The sequence below is a fragment of the Megalobrama amblycephala genome, linkage group LG17 (assembly GCF_018812025.1).
Source record: "Megalobrama amblycephala isolate DHTTF-2021 linkage group LG17, ASM1881202v1, whole genome shotgun sequence".
Lineage (NCBI taxonomy): Eukaryota > Metazoa > Chordata > Actinopteri > Cypriniformes > Xenocyprididae > Megalobrama > Megalobrama amblycephala.
The window spans coordinates 37,501-57,500 of record NC_063060.1 but is presented as its reverse complement, the minus strand read 5'-3'; the positions used below and the strand labels follow the sequence as shown (position 1 = coordinate 57,500).

At 41.5% G+C, this 20,000-nt stretch overlaps 1 protein-coding gene across 8 annotated transcripts in view; it reads left to right on the top strand.

Annotated features, from left to right (window-relative positions):
* Positions 1-20,000, top strand: part of wu:fj49a02 (myomegalin) — a 54,094-nt gene that overhangs the window by 15,305 nt on the left and 18,789 nt on the right. For 4 of the 8 annotated variants that reach the window (XM_048162463.1, XM_048162462.1, XM_048162464.1 and 1 more), the window contains exons 1-16: positions 5,653-7,270; positions 9,242-9,373; positions 10,029-10,148; positions 10,952-11,041; positions 11,250-11,450; positions 12,183-12,341; positions 12,421-12,531; positions 14,677-14,814; positions 14,897-15,076; positions 15,299-15,487; positions 15,572-15,760; positions 16,083-16,134; positions 16,254-16,342; positions 16,909-16,977; positions 17,051-17,157; positions 17,777-17,919. In XM_048162463.1, coding sequence (XP_048018420.1) covers positions 6,113-7,270; positions 9,242-9,373; positions 10,029-10,148; positions 10,952-11,041; positions 11,250-11,450; positions 12,183-12,341; positions 12,421-12,531; positions 14,677-14,814; positions 14,897-15,076; positions 15,299-15,487; positions 15,572-15,760; positions 16,083-16,134; positions 16,254-16,342; positions 16,909-16,977; positions 17,051-17,157; positions 17,777-17,919 — 3,127 coding nt within the window. In that variant the 5' untranslated portion in view covers positions 5,653-6,112. Of the gene's footprint in view, positions 1-5,652; positions 7,271-9,241; positions 9,374-10,028; positions 10,149-10,951; positions 11,042-11,249; positions 11,451-12,182; positions 12,342-12,420; positions 12,532-14,676; positions 14,815-14,896; positions 15,077-15,298; positions 15,488-15,571; positions 15,761-16,082; positions 16,135-16,253; positions 16,343-16,908; positions 16,978-17,050; positions 17,158-17,776; positions 17,920-20,000 lie in introns of those variants that run through there. The other 4 variants (XM_048162466.1, XM_048162465.1, XM_048162460.1 and 1 more) reach the window with 3 other exon arrangements.

The window sequence follows — 20,000 nt, the reverse complement described above, 5'->3', positions numbered from 1 at the left end:
AGTGAGAGCAGTTCATAACACTGGAGCAAAAATACCTCTTATTGGGATTCAAGAGTAATTTGGCAGCTCAGTGTCTATTACAGTACACAACATAAATGAAAGAGTGCAACAATGAGCTTTAGGAAAAATGATTTTCATTTCACTACTGTAAAGTGATCTTACAGGAGATGAAAGTAGATGAAGTAGTTGATCTTACAAGAAGAAGAAAAGTTCAAAAACCAAAAGAACTAAATATGAAATGTGTATGCAACACAGTACAGTATACTGTCAATTACAGTAAATTCACCATCATCTGCACCTTCTGACAAATTTCACTACAGTATACAATTCTATAGCAGTTTCTTGGTCTTCTGACAAAAGACTTTGTCTACTGATGGATAAATGTGTGCTATTTGAGTTTACATAGTGACACTTGAGTTAATTATACTATGAGTTTGTGTTTTCTGAATGAGAACATGGTGAAACCACTGTAAAATAAGGGCATTTTTGTGTAGAGTTTTGCACAAATCATTAAGAAAATTGGAATGTGTGTGAAAACAAGTGAAACGTGTTTATAGTTTTGTATAGTTTAGTCTGTCACATGTTTTATTGGTTGATAACATCTGACAACATTAAATCCAGTGGTTAGTTTTTTTCAAGACTTTTTTAGGTCAGTTACATAACTGTAGATTAATTTGAATCTGAAAAATAAGATTGATTATTCCTTGGCAATCTGCTAGTTGGTCAGATTAGTTCATAAGACACAGTCTGACTATATTGTGACTAAGTTTATTCAAAGAGATTTCTAGAGCAGACTGGCGAGCGCACGGGACGTTTGAGAGCGAGAGCAGAGCGATTCATGAGAGAACACTGTGTTTTTCAGAGCGCACGTCCAGTTTTTGGCCAGAACAAAGGAAGTGCCGAGAGATTCGTGTTCGTGCATTACATGGACGCTCCTCTCGTTACAGTAATGTGCTCTTGACGTTTGTCGCTGAAGTAACAGCAGAAAAACTGCCACAAGGTTCCTAACACTGTTTCTGAGAACGGTGTGTGTGTGTGTGTATGTGTGTGTAGGAGTGCTTTACATTGTAAATCAGATGAAAACGCAGCGGCTGACAGAAAGAACTGCTGAACGACTGAAGTTTTGAGGGATCATAAAATGCCATGATTTCGATCAAATAAAGAAGTGGCTCGTGTGTGTTCAGAACAGTCTAATGATCGTCTCTAGTTTGTTTGGAAATGTAGCTATTTTAAATGAACAGCAGATGTCAGTCCATCTCAAGGGGTCCTAAACTTGTTCTCCTGCCTGATTGACTTTTTTAATTGTTCTAATTTGAGTGATTACCTCTATATATTGGTATTGCAAAACCATCATTTTTTCTTGTTATTTTACTGATGGCACACAACATGTTGAGTTATATGAACGTTTCAGTGGCGTGCAGTGGTGTTCTGAAATGAGGATTTTTATTTATTTATGAATCAATGTAAATTCATGCATTACTCTTAACGTTGACACATCTTGTTAAATGAATATTACTTTACATTACATCAAAAAAGAAAAAAGAAGCCAAATACAATTCTATTTTGTAATTTTACATTAACAATGTAATAAATGTTCTATTTATCAAAACCAAGTCAATCTCATCAAGTTAGTGTTTTAAGCATTTCTACATTCATTCCAAAATAATATCTAAAGGCAATAATAATTTAAACAATATATTTTATTTGTGTATTGATGTTTTTCTTTTTAATAGTCATCTTAGGCTATTTTATCAGTCATGCTCCGTAAACACCGTCTGTCACAGACACGAACTGTATTTTTAATTTCACCAAGCTGATTGCACTAAACCCCCACAGTCATCATGTTTTCAGTCCATTTCAACTTTGATTTTGACGTGACATAAAGCGGTGATATCTAACTGTGATCTGTTTACTTACTTTCAATTAGTCTCTCCATTGACGCCATCATTTGTTCAGTCAAACTGATACGAGGAACGAGCACGTCAACGAGAGGCGGGATTTATCGCACAAACCAATCATATCCAATCATAACCAATTAAATCCAATCAAATCGCGATGGAGACAATGCCTCCTCTCACGTGACTTTCCCCCATTCATTCTCAATTACCCCCCACAAAACCCACCGCACGCCGGGGATCAAATGGTTTTCTATGAGAGCAAAGGGAGGCATGACTCCTGCTGTAACTTCACCTGCGGGTGTCGCTGTTGGGCAGTGTTCCTTAAGAAATACGCGTGACTTCCGCTCTTTTTAATGTCATAATTTGTAATATTTGCGTTGTTTTATATGTAATATGGATTATTTTCTCATCCTATTTTTTTTGAGGAGGCACTGCCTCCCTTGCCTCCTTGGAGGAAACGCCCCTGGAACGTTTATGAAACCTCAATATCAGCTCAGAATGGTCTGAACATTTTGATGATTGAGATGGATTGAGTCTGGATGTGTTTTGTCTCATGAATCAGTGGACGATTTCTTTAAATAAGTGAAAATACTGAATTTTTTGGGAAAATCGTTTGTAACTGTCAGGACACGACAGTCTCCGGAATTCACAACCACGGATCCTGTGGAATTGTGGGAATAATATAGAGGCAGACGTCTGCAAATACAAATGGGCTGAATTATTGTCTGTTTGTCTGTCCTGAACTAAAGTGTTTTAACTCCCGTCTCAGATCACCGATCACCGATACACTCATTTACTGCGCCAACAAACAGACGATTACGTGTTCAATAGCAGCATGAGTCACGAACTGTTATCTTGAAAACAAATGAGACACTCCCTCCTATATTAATAGAATCAGATGTCAGGTTTTCATGTGGTCAGTGTCTCTAGATACATGAGCAAATAGGGAGACAACAGATGTGGTCACTATTGTGTGTGTGTGTGTGTGTGTGTGTGTGTATGTGTGAGATGAACTAATAGAGCTGCTCTGTGTTTTGTTCCTCAAATAGATCAGTATCACCACAGCCTAAATATGTGTTTGCATAAACAACAACTGCAGTAGAGCAACAGCACACAACACACACGCACAAACACACACACACACACACACACACACATACATACACACAAACTACTGGAACCTGCTGAGTGAGAATAAAACCCTCAGGGTGAAACACACACACAGACTCACACACACTCACACAGGTTTGTTTTTGTGAATTGTGGGGTCATTCCATAGGCGTAATGGTTTTTATACACACAAACACACACACACACACACACACACACACACACAGTCTCTAGGACACATTTCTCAGTACTCGAGTCACTCTTTCTACACTCTTCACACAGGGATCACAGCATCAGTCTATGTGAGATAAACGGAGGATCATTTATCATTAATTCAGCATTAAATTTATTCACTGACGACATCTTTCAGTTTACATGAATTCATTTCTCACTCAGACACAAACACCAGCAAAACTCTATGAACCTACAGAACTATTTACATTTTCATTTCTAACCTGTTAAACTTAAATTAAAAACCTAGCATGATGCAGAAATGAATGACAGAAACTTGCTACAGTAATCCATATCGATTACTAATATGGATTATATCTAAAAATAGATATAAAAATGTGTATCTGAAAATGAAATACTATCAAAACAATTAGATGTATCTGAACACCTTCACAGATATTCATCTTTTAGTTTCATCATCATCTATACAAAAGGGGAAACTATAGTAATAATTTTGCAAACATGGATCATGTAACATTTACTGCAGTGAATTATGATCAGTGTCATTCTTGTTCTGTAAGGAAATTTTACAAAAGAAAACACTATATAATGCTCCTGATGTTTAGGCCATTGTTTTGTGAGTGATAAAGTGTGTTTGTTGGTGAAACTTCTGGAGGAATGAGTTGATTTGAGACATTAATGAAGTGTTTTGGTAGTTTTAGTGCATTACAATAGAAATTCTGTCATCATTTACTCGTCTGTCTTCTGTTTAACACAAAACAGGATATTTTTAGGAAATGTCAGTGTTTGATGTTCAATTGTTTCTATTGTCTGAAAATGTAATTATCTCTAATCTGATAAATGTGACTATATTAAGATATTATAAACATTAACATCATGATTTTCTGTAAAGCTGCTTTGAAACAACGTGTGAGGTGAAAAATACTATACAAATAAATTTGACATATATATATACAAATATTTTGGTCCATAAAATGAAAGTCAGTGTTATCTAATGGGGTCTAGTGTTGTTTAGTTCTTCAAAATATCTTCTTTTGTGTTACACAGAAAAAAGAAATGCATAAAGTTTGGAATGATGAGGTCGAGTGAATGATTTTAATGATTTTTACCAAACTGACCCTCATTCAGTGATGGTGAGATTTAAAGCAGAAGATGAATTGTCTGGTTTAGGGACGTCGGCTCACAGGGAGACGCACAATGGCTGCACGGAAATAATATTTTTAAAATAATTCTATTTATATATGGGAGTTTACAGCAGTAACAACAGCCTTCTATATCTGAACTTCTAAATTTCTATAAAGCCACTCAGACGCTCCGATCTCATTCAGCTATTAAAGCTGCTGTCAGTTCATTTGATGGATGAACTTGTGCCTTGACTTTTGTGATAAGAATTTACAGTTTTATTTTTTATTTCTTTGACATTACTTTAGTCGCTGTCATATGGTTACAGTTGATTGATTCGCTCGTACAGACATTAGATGAGATGATGCTGTAAGATGATTTGTGAACTGGATATTTCGACACTCAAACTCTCAAATCATTCTCAAAACTGGCCTTGGGATAATAATAATAATAATAATAATAATAATAATATGTCTATTGAGAGTGATATTCTTTAAAAATTGGATTTTACTGACATCAAGGAATTTTCAGCTAAAAAAAAAACAAGGAAAAAAACATTTCTAAAGTTCTGTAATTTTGAATTTATTCATACATCAGCACAAATTGAAATGTCTATGTATTGACTAATTGTCTGGTCACGTTTTTTCAGCCCAAAGGCTCCTGCTCACAGGTCATGCTCAGGGTCAGGGTCAGGGTCAGGGGTCAGGTCACTCGTCAACATGTTTCACTACTGCAGGTATAAAAAACAAACAGCCTCAATGAATCTGGTCAAAATATAAACACAGTAAAATAATAATAGATAAACATGTTTCCCCTGAACTACAATATACATGTTCAGATGAAGCATGCTGAGCCGTCATCATCATTCAGATGTTTCCTTCATTCCTGTTTATTTCTCGTCTGGTGACATTAGACTCTCGCGCTGCTGCTGATCGCTGTCAATCACTCAGAGGGGCGCGAGAGCGCGCAGAGCCGCATCACTTCTCTGTATTCTGAGCAGGAACGCTGAAAATCTGAGGAAAATATTATATTACAAAGATTATTGTTCTTTTTCTTGGCTTATCATATTTCAGTCGCTGTATTATTCACTGTCGTGCGCGTTATGATGGCTGAAGCACCCCTCCGGTGTGAGATGGTTTGCGCCCGCGCTGCAGGTTGCGCGGCATCGCCTCCTTTTATCTCATGCCGCGATCCGCCGACAGAATCTGATGCTTGTTTCACTGTATCGCATGATGAGACTGTCGCGTCTGACGTCACTCTCTCTCTCTCTCACCGCTGCCGTGTTCCGGTGATGAAGAGAGACGGAGGCGCGTGTTCCGCATATCGCGCTGTGAAACATGACAGAGCGAGGAGCGCGAGACACACGGAACATCGACGGCGGCAGCGTTTGTTCTCCTCTTTTTGACACGATTTGCGCCGCATCAGAATCGCCAGTAGAATTCCCAGATCCTCGATGCATCTCTGCTCCGACGCGCGTGGATTATCAGTCATTTTTTGACGGACTGTCATCTATGAAATCACCCTGAGGACTTCATTACTGAGCTGCACAGTCTCATCTATGGTGATTAAGCTACGTTTTTGTTGTTATACGATGATCTTTGACCTCTGCTTAAATAGATTAAAAATATTATAATGTTGTTTTTTTAAACATATTGCATTTGACTACATAAAAACAATAGGACTGTTTTTGGTTGGAGTACAAATCCTTTTCTTGTCTTTTTAAACCAGAGGACAGCTCTTTCAGAATCCGGTGAATATCCTGACTCCAGTTCTCACTGAGGCTGTTGGGAATGAAGGAGGCGTGTCGCATCTGCGCTCGTGAGCTGTGCGGGAACCAGCGGCGATGGATCTTCCATCCGGCAGCCAAGCTGAACCTGCAGGTGCTCCTGTCTCACGCTCTGGGTCACGACCTGGAGCGCGACGGCCGCTGCGAATTCGCCTGCAGCAAGTGCACGTTCATGCTGGGCCGCATGTACCGCTTCGACACGGTGATCGCCCGTGTGGAGGCGCTGTCCATCGAGCGGCTGCACAGACTCCTGCAAGAGAAGGAGCGTCTGCGCCAGTGCATTAGTGCGCTTTATCATAAAAACAATCTGCAGGGGACGCGCGGGGTGACGGAGGTGAGCACCGTTGACATGTCCGGCCTTCACAATGCCAAGTACTGCGCCCTGCTGCAGGAGGACCTGACGTACTCCATGTACGAGTCCTGGGCGGAAGATGAGGACCAGATGTTGGAGTGTACCCACAATCCTCCGTGCCACGCGTCAGAGATGTCCTCGTCCTGGCAGCGCTCGCGGAGGTGCCGGGGCTGCAGGGCGCTGCGTGTGCCCGACGCTGACTATGAGGCCGTGTGTAAGGTGCCCAGGAAGGTGGCGAGGAGCGTTTCCTGCGGCCCGTCCACACGTTACTCTGCCAGCGGCGCCGGAAGCGCGTGTGGGGAGGAACAGACCGCAACCGTGACTTCCACCACGCTGGTGCCCGAGAGGCGGTGGACGGCATCCAGCTCGTCGGACGGTGACCGCACACTCCGAGAGCGGCGGAGCTCCGGCGGCTCGCTGGAATCGCTGGATGCGTCGCCCGTCGAAGAGCCCCGGCGTGACCGGCAGAGCTGTGCCGCAGCCTCTGAGGAGCATCTCGCTGCGTCTGAGGAACCTCCGTCGAGGCTCACGCTGACTCTGTCGCTGCTTCAGGACTGTGTGTATAATCCCGTCCGGAGTCCTCGGGGCAGCAGACTTCCTGTTTTGGTGAATCCTGGGTTTTTTAATGGAGGAGCTAAACTGCACAGTCCAGACCAGGAGAACCTGTTTGATGGAGCAAACCGCATGATCGTGGAACCGGAGCCGCCTAGAGTCCAGCTGGATCCAGCGCTGGAACTGGCCCGTCTGGAGGAGCTGTGGCGCTCGGTGCAGGACGAGTACTTGCCCTTCTGTTTCAGGAGGGTCCCGAAGGTGAAGCGTTTACTAACAGGACAGTAAGGTCCGTGCTGCTTAGGGTCGGCCAAAACATTCCGATGACGCTCCCCACACGGTTTGTGCCGAACACAGGATGTTTTATGCAACTGTTTAAAAACACAGTTGTCTCATTCAGTCTTTGTCATATTTTGGGTCTATGAGGTTCATGGCAATATTAATTTGGGATGCACCGAAACCGAAAATAAACAATAAATGACTAATTATTTAATTATTAATTACATATTTATTATTAAATATTTAAACTTCTTAACACTCAAATAGCTGAAACTGAGTTGTACAAACATTTAAATTGCACACAGTGCAGTTTTTATATCAACCTTTTAATAACAGAATTGCTTCCACTCCAGTTGTTGGTGAAATATAAACATTACAATAAACTGTAATAGCTTGTTTTCATGACAGTTTTATTCAAACAAACATTAAATATATACATTAAATATTGCAGACATCACTAATAGGTTAAGTAAAAATATAATTAATATGTAATATAGTACATATATTTAGGAAAATGCTTCTCTGAAGTTTTTTTTCTGGATAACTAATGAGTTTATTGACATCGAATGTCTTTTCTGAGGTAAATGTGACGTTACGTGACGTTGTTAAACACTGATTGATGGATCACGTGAGACGTGAATCATTTCAGTAAGTTGTTCTGTATCTGATGTTCATTCATGTTTATTTGCTGTAACTGTAGTAAAGAGGAAGAGATGATTCACGCTTCACCTGCGTAAGAAAGCACAAAGCTTTTTGTGATTATTGGATGGCAGGTGCTAGAAATGTTTAGTGAATGTTAATGCATCAACGGAAAACAGCAGAGACTAAAATATTTAAGAAACCATATCATTTCAGATTAAAATTAAGAAATTAATATCGTCAATCCAGAGCTAGTGCAGACGCTGAACACAGTCGAAACGTGCCATCGGAGAAGCGCTAATGAAACCTCTTTTTCAGGCACTGATTTCGGCCCAAAACCGAAAATAGCTGTTTCGGATGGAAATTTCCGGTAGTTGAAATTTGGGTGCATCCTTAATATTGATACATTTCAATGTTTGATTAATTTGTCACGTTGTTTTTGTATGATTTACAGTTGTGGTACTGAGTCGCTACTTGATGTTGTAAAATTTGAATCCTGAAGTAAAAACAGATGAGAAGCACCAAACCAAAAATAAACATCTGCAGTTTGTGTTTGAGGAAATTAGTTTAATAACTCTTTCTTGGCTTTTTTTTATTTTTTATACTGTATTTTGGTTTCAGCACATGATCAGCTTATGAATAAGAGCTGAACCTGAATCAACACAAACCCCTCGATTCATTTTAAACCCTAAAGTTCAAACTGCTCCTGTTTCAAATCAGCACTGATGATGAATGAAGCCACTGTACGAGTCGTACCATCATCAGATCAGAGATGTTTTGTGTTCTCTCTCTTTTCTCACATCTCTTTATACTCGCTGAAGTGTCTTCTGTTAACCCAAAGATAACCATGCCATTTTCAGTTAAATAGGTTAACATGGAGAGCGTGGCACCACCATTGGCCTAGTTCTCCCATGAAGCCCTCGAGGCAAAACACACACACACACACACACACACACACACACACACACACACACACACACACACAGAGTGATGTCTGACCTCAATGCATCATAGTTAAAGGACCTCAGATGCGTCAGAATAAACGCAGTGAGATGACATACAGTCCAGCCCTATTTACACCAGATCAGAATCATGTACTGAGAGATTTTCTAAAACAAGGACCTGCTTTTGAACAAATTCAGCCAATACCGGTGTTGTTTGATCAGTGTCTGTGTGAACCGGCTGATATTAAAAGCAGATAAAATCAGAGCATATTTTTCCTCAAGAGTTTCTACAATAAGTATCACAGGTTACAGTATAAATCTGATATAATTTTTTATCTGGTTTGATGTTTGGATCGTTGTGTCTCTTCAGAGCCTGATGGAGGAGCAGCAGCTGCATCAGTACGAACGCGCCGCCGGACAGTGTGTCGCCGAGCTGCAGAAAGCGCAGCTGCAGGTCGAGTCTCTGCAGAGTCAGATCCACCAGAGCGAGACCAGCAACAAGGTACAAGATACCCACAATACACCACAAGGGGCAAAATATTGTCTCCATGGTGATTACATCGTACAAAGATTTTTAAAAAATGTTTTCAACATTGATAATAATCATAAATGTTTCTTGAGCATATTTGAATGATATCTGAAGGATCATGTGACACTGAAGACTGGAGTAATGATGGATTTAGTGATTCGTTTGTTCATGCATATTCACTCTAAAGTGTCTCGTGACGTTTTTCACTTAATAATGTTTTATTAACAAATTTCGGAAGGAGCAGGTTCACATAATTAATCTAATTAGCACAAGTGGAGAGCATTCAGCTAATCGATTCAACCAACAGCAAGAGGTATAAATACTGCAGACTTACTTCTGTTCGTTGACAGTTTATCAGCATCTCCACCCCATCTCCTCACTTCCAGATCTATTATTAACACATCCGGGGGGAGTACTCTGGGTTCTGGGTTCTGGGTTCTGGGTTCTGAGCCCTCCCCCCGGACAGCTCGCCAAATACACTTACCTTTACTGTGTTTAATTATATGTATGTGTGAACTCGTGAATTCAAGTGTTTTAGTAAAACTATCAGATGGAGAATATTGCTGTTTATTTAGTTGAATGCGGCTCCAGCTCACTGCGAGAGATGTTTGTGTTTGCTGTGACTCAGAAGCTGCAGGAGAAGGTGTGTGATATGGAGTCTGAGCTCCTGTCCATCAGACAAGCTGCACAGAACCAGCAGAGAACCATCCAGAACCTCACAGACAGCCTGAGAACGAAAGACACAGAGGTGATTCTGTACACACATCAGAGAGTGACACACGTGACCTCTAATGTTCGTCATTATCTCAGCCAGCAGCACATCTGGGGCCGGATTCACAAGAGTCTTCTTAAGACTCATCAGGCGTTCTCAAATATTTTCTGAAGAACATCATTTTTTTGAAGAGAATGTCAGGTTTAGGTGTTTATCTGGTTCGTGCTGAAAACTCGCCGATCAACAAAACATTCATTGCCTGCAGATTACTGTAATAATCATAAGTTCACACACTATTTTCATCATGACTGACTTGACGGGTGTTCAGCACTCACACGGTTTCTAACACACCACGTATTTTAAATAGTTATTTTTGAAGAGCCTGTCTTCTGCTGCAGTGATGTGCTTCTCTCTCTCTCTCTCGAGTGAACGCGTCCTGATGTTCATCTCCGCTCTCATACAGTGTGTGCTGAACGAACGCTGCCGATAATGATGTGATTATAAAATTAAAAACAAGGTCCCTGTCTGATTCATTTTTGTAGAGTTTTTGAATACTGAATTACAAAAGTGTCACGCATCATCCTGACTGATCGTTGTTTATTTCTGTGACGTCAGAAAACTGGTGCACATCCACTGCTCAGTTGTTGTTTTCTTCTTTTTTGTTCACAAATGCCAACCTTTATAAAAAAAATTTAAAAAACCCATTCAAATAATCACACAATAGCTACGGCATCATTGGACCACACACACACACACCCAGACAAGCCCTTTTTCATGCTCTGTGTGTGTGTGTGTGTTTGTGTGTGTGTGTGTGTGTGTGTGTGTGTGTGTGTGTCTAGACTCAGGAGCTCTACCATGTGATTGAGGACCAGAACAACACACTGTGTAAACTCACAGAGACACACCAGCAGCAGCTGCAACACACACAGGTGAGCACATACACACACACACACACACACACACACACACACACACACACACACACAGGTGAGCAGACACACACACACACACACACACACACACACACTCACACAGGTGAGCACACACACACACACACACACGCACACACACACACACATGCTTTATCAGTATTTCAAGCATGTCTAAGTTTTCTCCTCTGGTGTTTTGTGTCTTCAGGCTCCAGAGGGCGCTGTGGACTCGGGTTCACTGCCGCTACACAGTTCCCTGTTCTCCTGTCAGCTGGAGCTGGAGGCCAGTCATCGCAATCACAGACTGACCCAGAGACGCTTGGAGGATCTGACGCGCTCGCGAGACCGGCTGCAGGCCGACCTGCAGGACTCGCAGCAGCACAGAGAGACGACACACAAACACAACCAGGTGTGTCATTTACCTGCTGACCTGCACATTAAATCAGCTGAGTCTGACCTTCATGAGCCGCTGCAGATTCCTGTAACGACTGCGTTCAGAAACATGCAAGCACAGCGAGTCTTTCTCTTCAGTATATTTACTCCTGTAGGAGTCACACATGCCAGGCTCCGCTTTTAATGCTCGCTGTGAAAAACTGAATAAGAACATGTGATCACCTGCTTGGAGATTTTTGGGCATCAGTCTTTTCTCTGTGTGAATTTATCTGGTTTTGTAATAATATATATTACTCATTCCTGTATATTTTTCGCAGAAGAGCAGCACAGGTTGCCTCAGTGCAAAATCCGTATTTGTGAACAAAACAAAATATAAATTTCTTTTATTATATAATACATTTTTGTCATGTTCACTATTTAACTTTTCATTTTCTGCTAGAATGTTTCTTAAGATGTCATATAACACTATAAGATGTTCTATAAAGCATTTTTGCTTTTTTTAGTTGTTGTTTTGATATGCCCATTAATAACAGCTGTAAGTGATTTCTGAGACTGCAGAGTGGCAAAAATAATTATTTGCAAATCATTCCTGTAGTCCCTCCACTAAACTCTCACCGTTGGCCGATTGGCTGCAGATGTTATATTCTCAGGACGGCGGGCGGCCGAACGGACATTACATGCTCTCTGGTTGTATTGGGTACAGATTTTTGTGGCATCATGTGAACACACAGTGTTTGTGTCCTGGCAGGATCTGCGTGAGATGCTGGAGCAACTGCGGTCTGAGCTGCAGGTGAAGGCGTGTGCGCTGAGAGACCGTGAGGCCGCGACACGCTCGGAAATCACAGACAGGGACGAAACCATCGCGCAGCTGCAGCAGAGCTTACGCCGCAAAGACACGATGCTGCAGGTCACACGCTGCTATAGTAAAGACGCCTGCGGGCCATTCTTTTCATTTTGGTCAAAGTTTTACAGTGTTTTTCTTTCAGGAGTATTCAGAGCTGCTGAATCGCTCGTCCGACTCCAGCGGAGCCTCCGAGAGAGACGCGCTGCTGCACGCGCTCAGGAGTCGCATCAGAGACAGAGACGCCGCGCTGGAGGTGTGTCATGTGATCTCGTGTGATCATCTCTGTGACAAATCAGGACACGGTGCTGTGTTGGTCTTGTAGCCCCGCCCACAGCCTAATCTTACAGACCTTGTGTAGCTCCGCCCCTTTTCAGCACTGCGCTCGTTGACTTTTGACTTCCGGTTTGTATTTCCACAGAGAATACGAATCTGACATCACGCCACATTGAGTTCTGGGTAACTTCTTTGTTTATCCGCCATATTGACAGATGATCGCGCAGCCTTTCCGTTATTGAGTTTAGGGCAGTAATTTGTTTTCTGTCATGATTGTGAAAAATGTCACCATTGTATGTCATTAATGCTGCATCGATAATTGTGATAGTAACTCAGATCATCGTTCTGAGAGAAAACAAGACAGTGAAAAAGTTTTTTCGCCTTTTCTACGTGTAAAAACACCAAGGGAAGCAGGTCGAGGAGATGACGAGAAGACGCCGGATGGCAAATCTATTATTAATGGCACTGATTAAACCCACTGCTTATCACTCAATAAAAGAATCACATTGCTAAGTGTTTTTGAACGTTTTGATTTCGTTTGGTTTAATAATTAACATTACTTACCTTTGCGAGTCTGACTCTCACTGCGCTCGTGAATTAGCAGAACTTGACGGGGACATTCAAATGCTTAACAAGAAAAACGCTTCATGTGACAAACAAACAATTCTGTACATGTTTATTAAAGCATACTGTGTGGAGATACGCAAATGAGCCCAAAATATGAACGCAACACGTTATATTTTAAACGGTTTCTTCTCATGTCCTCTCAAAAAAACGCTTAATGCACTTAGACTGATATTAAAGAGACCAAATTCTATTTACAAATAAAGCACATGCAGAAAAACGGATGAGACCAAAATATAAACTTTCAGTATCACTTAAAATGCAAGCATTTTATACATTTTCTTCATAACGGTTTTATAAAGGTAGGAAATTGCTTAGTGTGGTTGTCATTTGTTAAAATAAATATAAAAATACAGTGTGTTCGTGTCCGTCTGTCCGCTGAATTTGACCCATAATCTCTGATTCTCCTCATCTGTGATCGTGGAAAAGGGGAATTACAATGACAACAGTTGTAGGCCTACTCAGTACTCGTTTAAGCATCATTTAAACGTTTCCAACAAATAAATAAATCGACATTCTCAGTGTGTTGATCACATATTCATACGATGGCTGAAGCAGTGGTGAGCGTCCAGCGTGCGACACGGTAAACAGATCAACATTGTAAACGAAATTCTACAAAACTTCAGTGAAAAAAATAAAAATAAATAAAAAGATCATGCGACGCGATAAAATAGCTTCTATTCCCTGCAAACGATACCATTAAAAATGTTAACGTTCCACTTAATGGCAGAAACAAAACAAAAGGTAAGCAAGAATCCGTATTAATTTCAGTACGAGTAATAGAGGGCGATCCTGTCAAAATGGCGGCGCCGCCCCGGCATGCAACGAGGCGTGACGTCGGTTCGTATTCTCTATTTATGAATGAACTGCTCATTTTAAAATCTTCCCAGTCTACTGACACGTGTCAAGACATCTGCTTTAAACATCACAATGATCACAATAACTTTAATTCTACAACAAATAAATCCACCTCAGCAGCTAAATATTCTTCCACAGCGATGCCATAGAAATGTGCAGAGCTACCGCAAAAACGGAAGTTCAAAGACAATTTTATAAAGATGGCGGCGCGCTTGTTTCTCTGGCGCATAAAGTCTATTGGTCCAAAATCTGAGCTGTATATTTAAAAATGAATACGTTCTGATTGGATTGATGAGAGCCTTTTGCATTCAGTGAAGACGCTAAAATAAAGAAACGCTATCATAGAGAGACACTATTTACACTATTAGTGCACCTGTTTGTGATTACTGGTGTGATGTCATTGAATCCCGACATGAATAATTCCTCGGATCATGCGTGTTGTTGAGGAGAGTGTGCCGCTACTTTATTAAGTGATCAGATCAGCACCATTTTCACCTGACGAACCATAAAATATTAAATAAAAAATCCCACTGAAGGAGGAACACGAGTCACATCTACAGACTAGAAGATCACGGAGGGGCCAGACAGGAAGAACACAGTCAATGTCACATGTGCTTCTGTAACGTCCTGTCGTGTGTTTCAGCGCTCGATCGATGAGAAGTTCCACTGTCTGGAGGAGAAGGACGATGAAGTTCGCCGACTGCAGCTGGTGCTGCGCGAGAAGGACCGAGACCTGGAGAGACTGCGCTGCGTCCTCAACAACACCAACGACACCATCACGGTGTGTGTGTGTTCGTCTGCTGTCACACACAGACTGTCGCTGAGCCGTGATGAACTCTGAATCTGTGTGTGTGTGTGTGCAGGGTTTGGATGCTCTGGTGCGCAGTAAAGAGCTGGAGTTAGAGAGAACACTGGAAACGTGCCGGAAACTGGAGTGGATGAAACAGCAGAGCGACGAGAAGCACACACTGGCTGTACGAGAGCGAGACGGCGTCATTCAGCGGCTGCAGACGGCTCTGCACACGCACAGCAAAGAGACCGAGGTAAACGCACACGCCAGGCTAGTCCCAGATATAAACACAGTCTCCAGAAAGTTAGAGCTCGCGATTTCAGCCTCTTGTGGGATTTCTGAGAGCGAGACGCATCAGACGCTCTGTGAATGGACTGACACACACACAGCAAACACAAAAGATCCCAGTGTGCCACAGACATTCAGGCTGCTCGCAGCAGGCGACTGACCCGTCCGCTCCTCTCTGTGTTTATAGGAGCTCAGGTCAGTGTTGTTGGGAAAAGTGTCTGCCGCTGACGTGCTGCGGGAGCTCCAGGCTCGTCTCTCTATGAAGGAGCGTCTGTTTCAGGAAGTGATGTCAGACCGCAGCCGACAGCTGCAGGAGCACCACAAACAGCTGAGCGAGCTGCTCGACACCATCAGCACCAGAGATCAGGACATGAAGGTGCAGACGATCATCAGAAACCTCCTGTTTTGTCCTCTGTGCTCGTTTCTTCACGCTCACGTGTTCTCTCCGTCTGTCTCTCAGGATTACGGGGAGAGGTTGGGACGGGTGATATCGGAGCGATCGGGTCAGTTGCAGGAGTTGCGTCGGCAGCTGACGTCACGTGAACAAGAGCTGCAGGATGTGAACCGGGAGAGAGAGAGAGACGTTTCCGCGGCCAGAGAGTTGCAGAGACTCCAGAACCTTCTCAAGGAGAAAGACTCCTTCATACAGGTCAGACCTTTTGAATATATTTACAAAATGAAAAAAATGAAATACATTTACTGTTTTCATCACTGTGATGATTATTCTATTAAGTCAGCATAAAAGCAGTAAAACAAATACTGCCATGTACAAATACTTCACAACTGAAATATCACTAATATCACGTAATTGTCCTAAAACAGACTTTATTTTCATTACAATTAATTCATCAAGTTTCATTAGATTCACACACTTCTGCTGATTATTTTCTCATAATTGCATTAATGGATAAACTGCAGTAACAATGTGTTGTGTGTAAATGTACTGCGGTAATGATGTGTTGTGTGTGCAGGAGTTACTGCAGGGTCAGAGCGAGACGTTGAGCTCCACAGCAGCAGCACCGGGTGAGTGTCAACACCGTACTGCCAACATTTTATCAGTTACAATAATTCTCTTCATTCTGAGAGTGTGTGTGTGTGTGTGTGTGTGTGTGTGTGTGTGTGTGTGTGTGTGTGTTGTGCAGCTGTGTGTACGAGCAGCTCAGGTGAGCAGGAGATTCAAGCCATCAGAGATGAGCTACAGCTGACCCTCAAAAAACAAAGACAGACTGAGGTAAAACACATATCAAATCATGCCAATATTATTTGTATATCACTTTTCACAATCCATGTCCTAAACTTTGGAAAAGTCTTCCTATCAATGTGTTCATTGAATAACTGAAATGATTCCTTGAACACTCTTTTTTCAGAATGTTCATGTTAGTAAAGCAGTGATTAGTGGGTATTAAAGTTAATCCTAATATGACTAGAGAGGAGCAGGCAGTGGATCTGTCAGATTTACATCACAAGCCGAAATAAACAGTAATTCAGTGGTTCTCAAGCAGGGGCCCTTAAAACAAAACTAAAGTGTTAAAATAAGCTAAACAGCAAGGTACTTGTAGACCTGGAAAAGTGATTTAAGCAATTAAAAATATTTTTTAAAATCCTAACCCTTTTCCATTAAATCATGAACAACTGGGAAAGTCACAAGGCCTTTAAATATTGTTGTGGACAATGGAGGGGTTTGGAGTCAGAAAGGTTGAGAAACACTGATCTAATTGTTTCTCTGTCCTTGTGTTCTTGTGTGTGTGTGTGTGTGTGTGTGTGTGTGTGTGTGTGTGTGTGTGTGTGTGTGTTTAGCGGGAGCTGTCAGAGTTGCGCTCTCTACTGGCTGCAGGGCATCATGACACATTGAGCTCTGATCAGCAGGTAAGATCATGAGATAGTGGCCTGTATGTGTGTGTGTGTGTGTGTGTGTGTACTGATGTTCTGTGTGTGTCAGTGTGTCCTGCAGCAGCTCGTGTCGGAGCAGCGGACGCTGAATGAAGCTCTGAGAGCCGAGAAGAGTCTTTATCAGTCGCTCGGACGCGTCCAGAGTCAGGCAGACAGGTCAGAACACAAGCACAGATCCTTCATATCAATGTGTGTCGATATCCGTCACTCATGAAGTTCATTTGTCTGTGTATGAATGTGTTGTTGAAATTGTGCCGTTTTCATTTAGGAATACACACAAGTTAAAGGAGGAGTTCAGGAATATTGTCATTTTCTGACCAGCATGACGTTCTAAAAAGAGATAAAGCATATTTTTATTTAATCGAGCTACAGTCATCCTTCTGTTTAATACGTGAGCCAATGTGCAAACAAATATTTGAGGAATTAAATACGACGCGTGCCCAGTTGATACTGAACTTTTAAAGTGCATGTAAACACAGACAAAATGACAAAAACACCAAATACCATAAAAACATCATAAAAGTAGCACAGTAGTCATGCGCTGTATTCCTGTCATGTCTCCTGAAGTCATGTGCTTTGTGTGAGGAACAGATGAGCTGCTGTGTTTAAGGTGATGATTTCATCATCAATAAAAACAGAAGAAAGAGTGTCACCCGTATGACGACACAAATGTTGACAGAATGTGGATTTTTACCTGAACTCCTGCTTTAAAACTGTGAATTTGCACAGAGAGCGAGCGGTTCTGTTCTAACCCGTCTGTGTCGTTGGACTCCAGCAGCTCTGAGAAGACTAGAGCGCTACACCAACAACTGGACTCACTTCAGGCGCTGCGCGAGCAGCTGGAAGAGACGCTGGCGCGGAGCCGAGAGACGGCGCTGGCAGTGGACCGGGCCGCGCTGGTCCAGGCCGACTATGGAGGTGGGACACGGCAGAGTTTGGCCTCCGGGCCTGCAGGGGGCGCTGACACTAATCTGAATGAAGCGCTAGTCGAGCATGAAGGATCATAACCAGCCAGAACTGTGTGTTTGTACAGTATATGTGTGTGTTTAATCCATTTTTCCCAGAAGTAGTCTGCCTGTGAATGGTGTGTGTGTGTGTGGTGTTGATGTTCTGTGTTCTGTCTGCCTCATTCATGATTTTGAGTTCCATTTGAATTACACAGACACATTTCTGAGACTAGAAGCAAATGTAGAAATATACTGTTCATTTCACTGTGTGCTTTATCCTGAAGCAGCGTCGCATGCGCTCGTCCTGCAGAAGTTTGGCTTTGTAACTTCAAGCTCCTCAAGCGGTTTTTCTGTGACAGACTGTACGGGACGATATTTTAGTGCCAAATGAGGCTGATTTTACTGCATCGCTCCGCTTGCTTTCTTCTTGTAAATGCAATTATGAAATCTATTTAATGTACTTCAAACTGAAAAGAAATAAATCTAACCAGATTTCTTGGCCAAAACCTTTTGTATTTTATTTATCTTGTTTATTATCTATTTCGAACAGTCAGAAATCACTTTGAATTAGGATAGGTTCTTCCTCCAGGACGCTCACATTTCCTCCTCAGATTGTTTAGATAAACTCAAATATTAATTAGACATGAAAACATTACAGGTGAGTATGTGAACTGGAATATTCTACAAAGAAGTGTGTTCATTATCAATGTGATTTAATTTCCACTAGTCACGTGTTTTTAATTCATCATTGAACAGTTTGATAACCATAATTAACCAGTCATTCACACGTGCATGCAGAGCGTTCATTCATCACGTCTGCATGGCTGTGACTTTGTGTGGTTTGATGAATTATGCAGATTTAAAATTATCCGCTAAACTAGAAGATGGAATATCTCATGAAACACCAAAGAAAGCACATTTCCATCTGCTGATGAGCTGGTTCTGTCCACGGCATCACACACACGGTATATTGCAGGATTTCACGGCTCTTTCGTGGCCTTTCAATTTCATGCCCCCCCGTCGTGCATCACGCTACAGACGCTTTGAGTAAGCGAAATGACTTCTGACACTGAGGACCAGGATATAATGTTACTTCTGCTTTTATGAATAATAAATCACAAATAATATCATATTCAAATTGTGGACATGATACTCCACTTTCCTGTAGCTTTAGCTTTGTCTTTCTTTGCTTTGGGCCAAAGAGGTCAATCTGATGTGTAGATCCTCTATTGGTCGCTCATCTCGTTATCAAATGAAGGTCATACGGTGACATACAGACATGCAGTTATTACTGCAGATGGTTTGAAGTTTAGTTGAGGCATCGAGAACTTTTGACATCTTAAACTAGCTGAACAGAAGTGACTTTTATAACATTCATGCACCCTTACCAATATGAAACACTTCATCTATATTTATCTGTCAATGTAGTATTTATTTATTAAGCACCTTTCAGGCTACACTGTAACTCCAAAAGTGCTGCACATTACAAATAATATAAACAATTAAGAATAAATACAATAAAAAAGACAACAGAACAACAGCCAATAAAACACCCATTAAAATATTAAATTAAAATGCAAGAGATATAAAACACTTCATCTATATTTATCTGTCCTGCGTGACATCATGCTCAAATTTTCCGTTCATACAGTTAATCACATCATTGTCTTTACACACATCTGAAAGAGAAGAGTGGAATAAACACAGTTTGATCTCGAGTTTGACTGGTTAGCTGTAGTTGGTTTCATACTCTTGCAGTACTACAGTTTTCTCTCTCTCTCTTTCTTTCTTTCTTTCTTTCTTTCTTTCTTTCTTTCTTTCTCTCTTTCTCTCTTTCTTTCTTTCTTTCTCTCTTTCTTTCTTTCTCTCTTTCTCTCTTTCTTTCTTTCTTTGCTCTGTAGTTTCAGTTCTTTTATGTAAACTCAGGTTATATAACTGAATGGCAGAGCAGAATGTATTTTTAAAGGGATTGTTCACACAGAAATAATCTTTCTGTCATCATGTACTCTCCCTCACATCATTCAAACCTTTATGACTTTCTTTCTTCTGTGA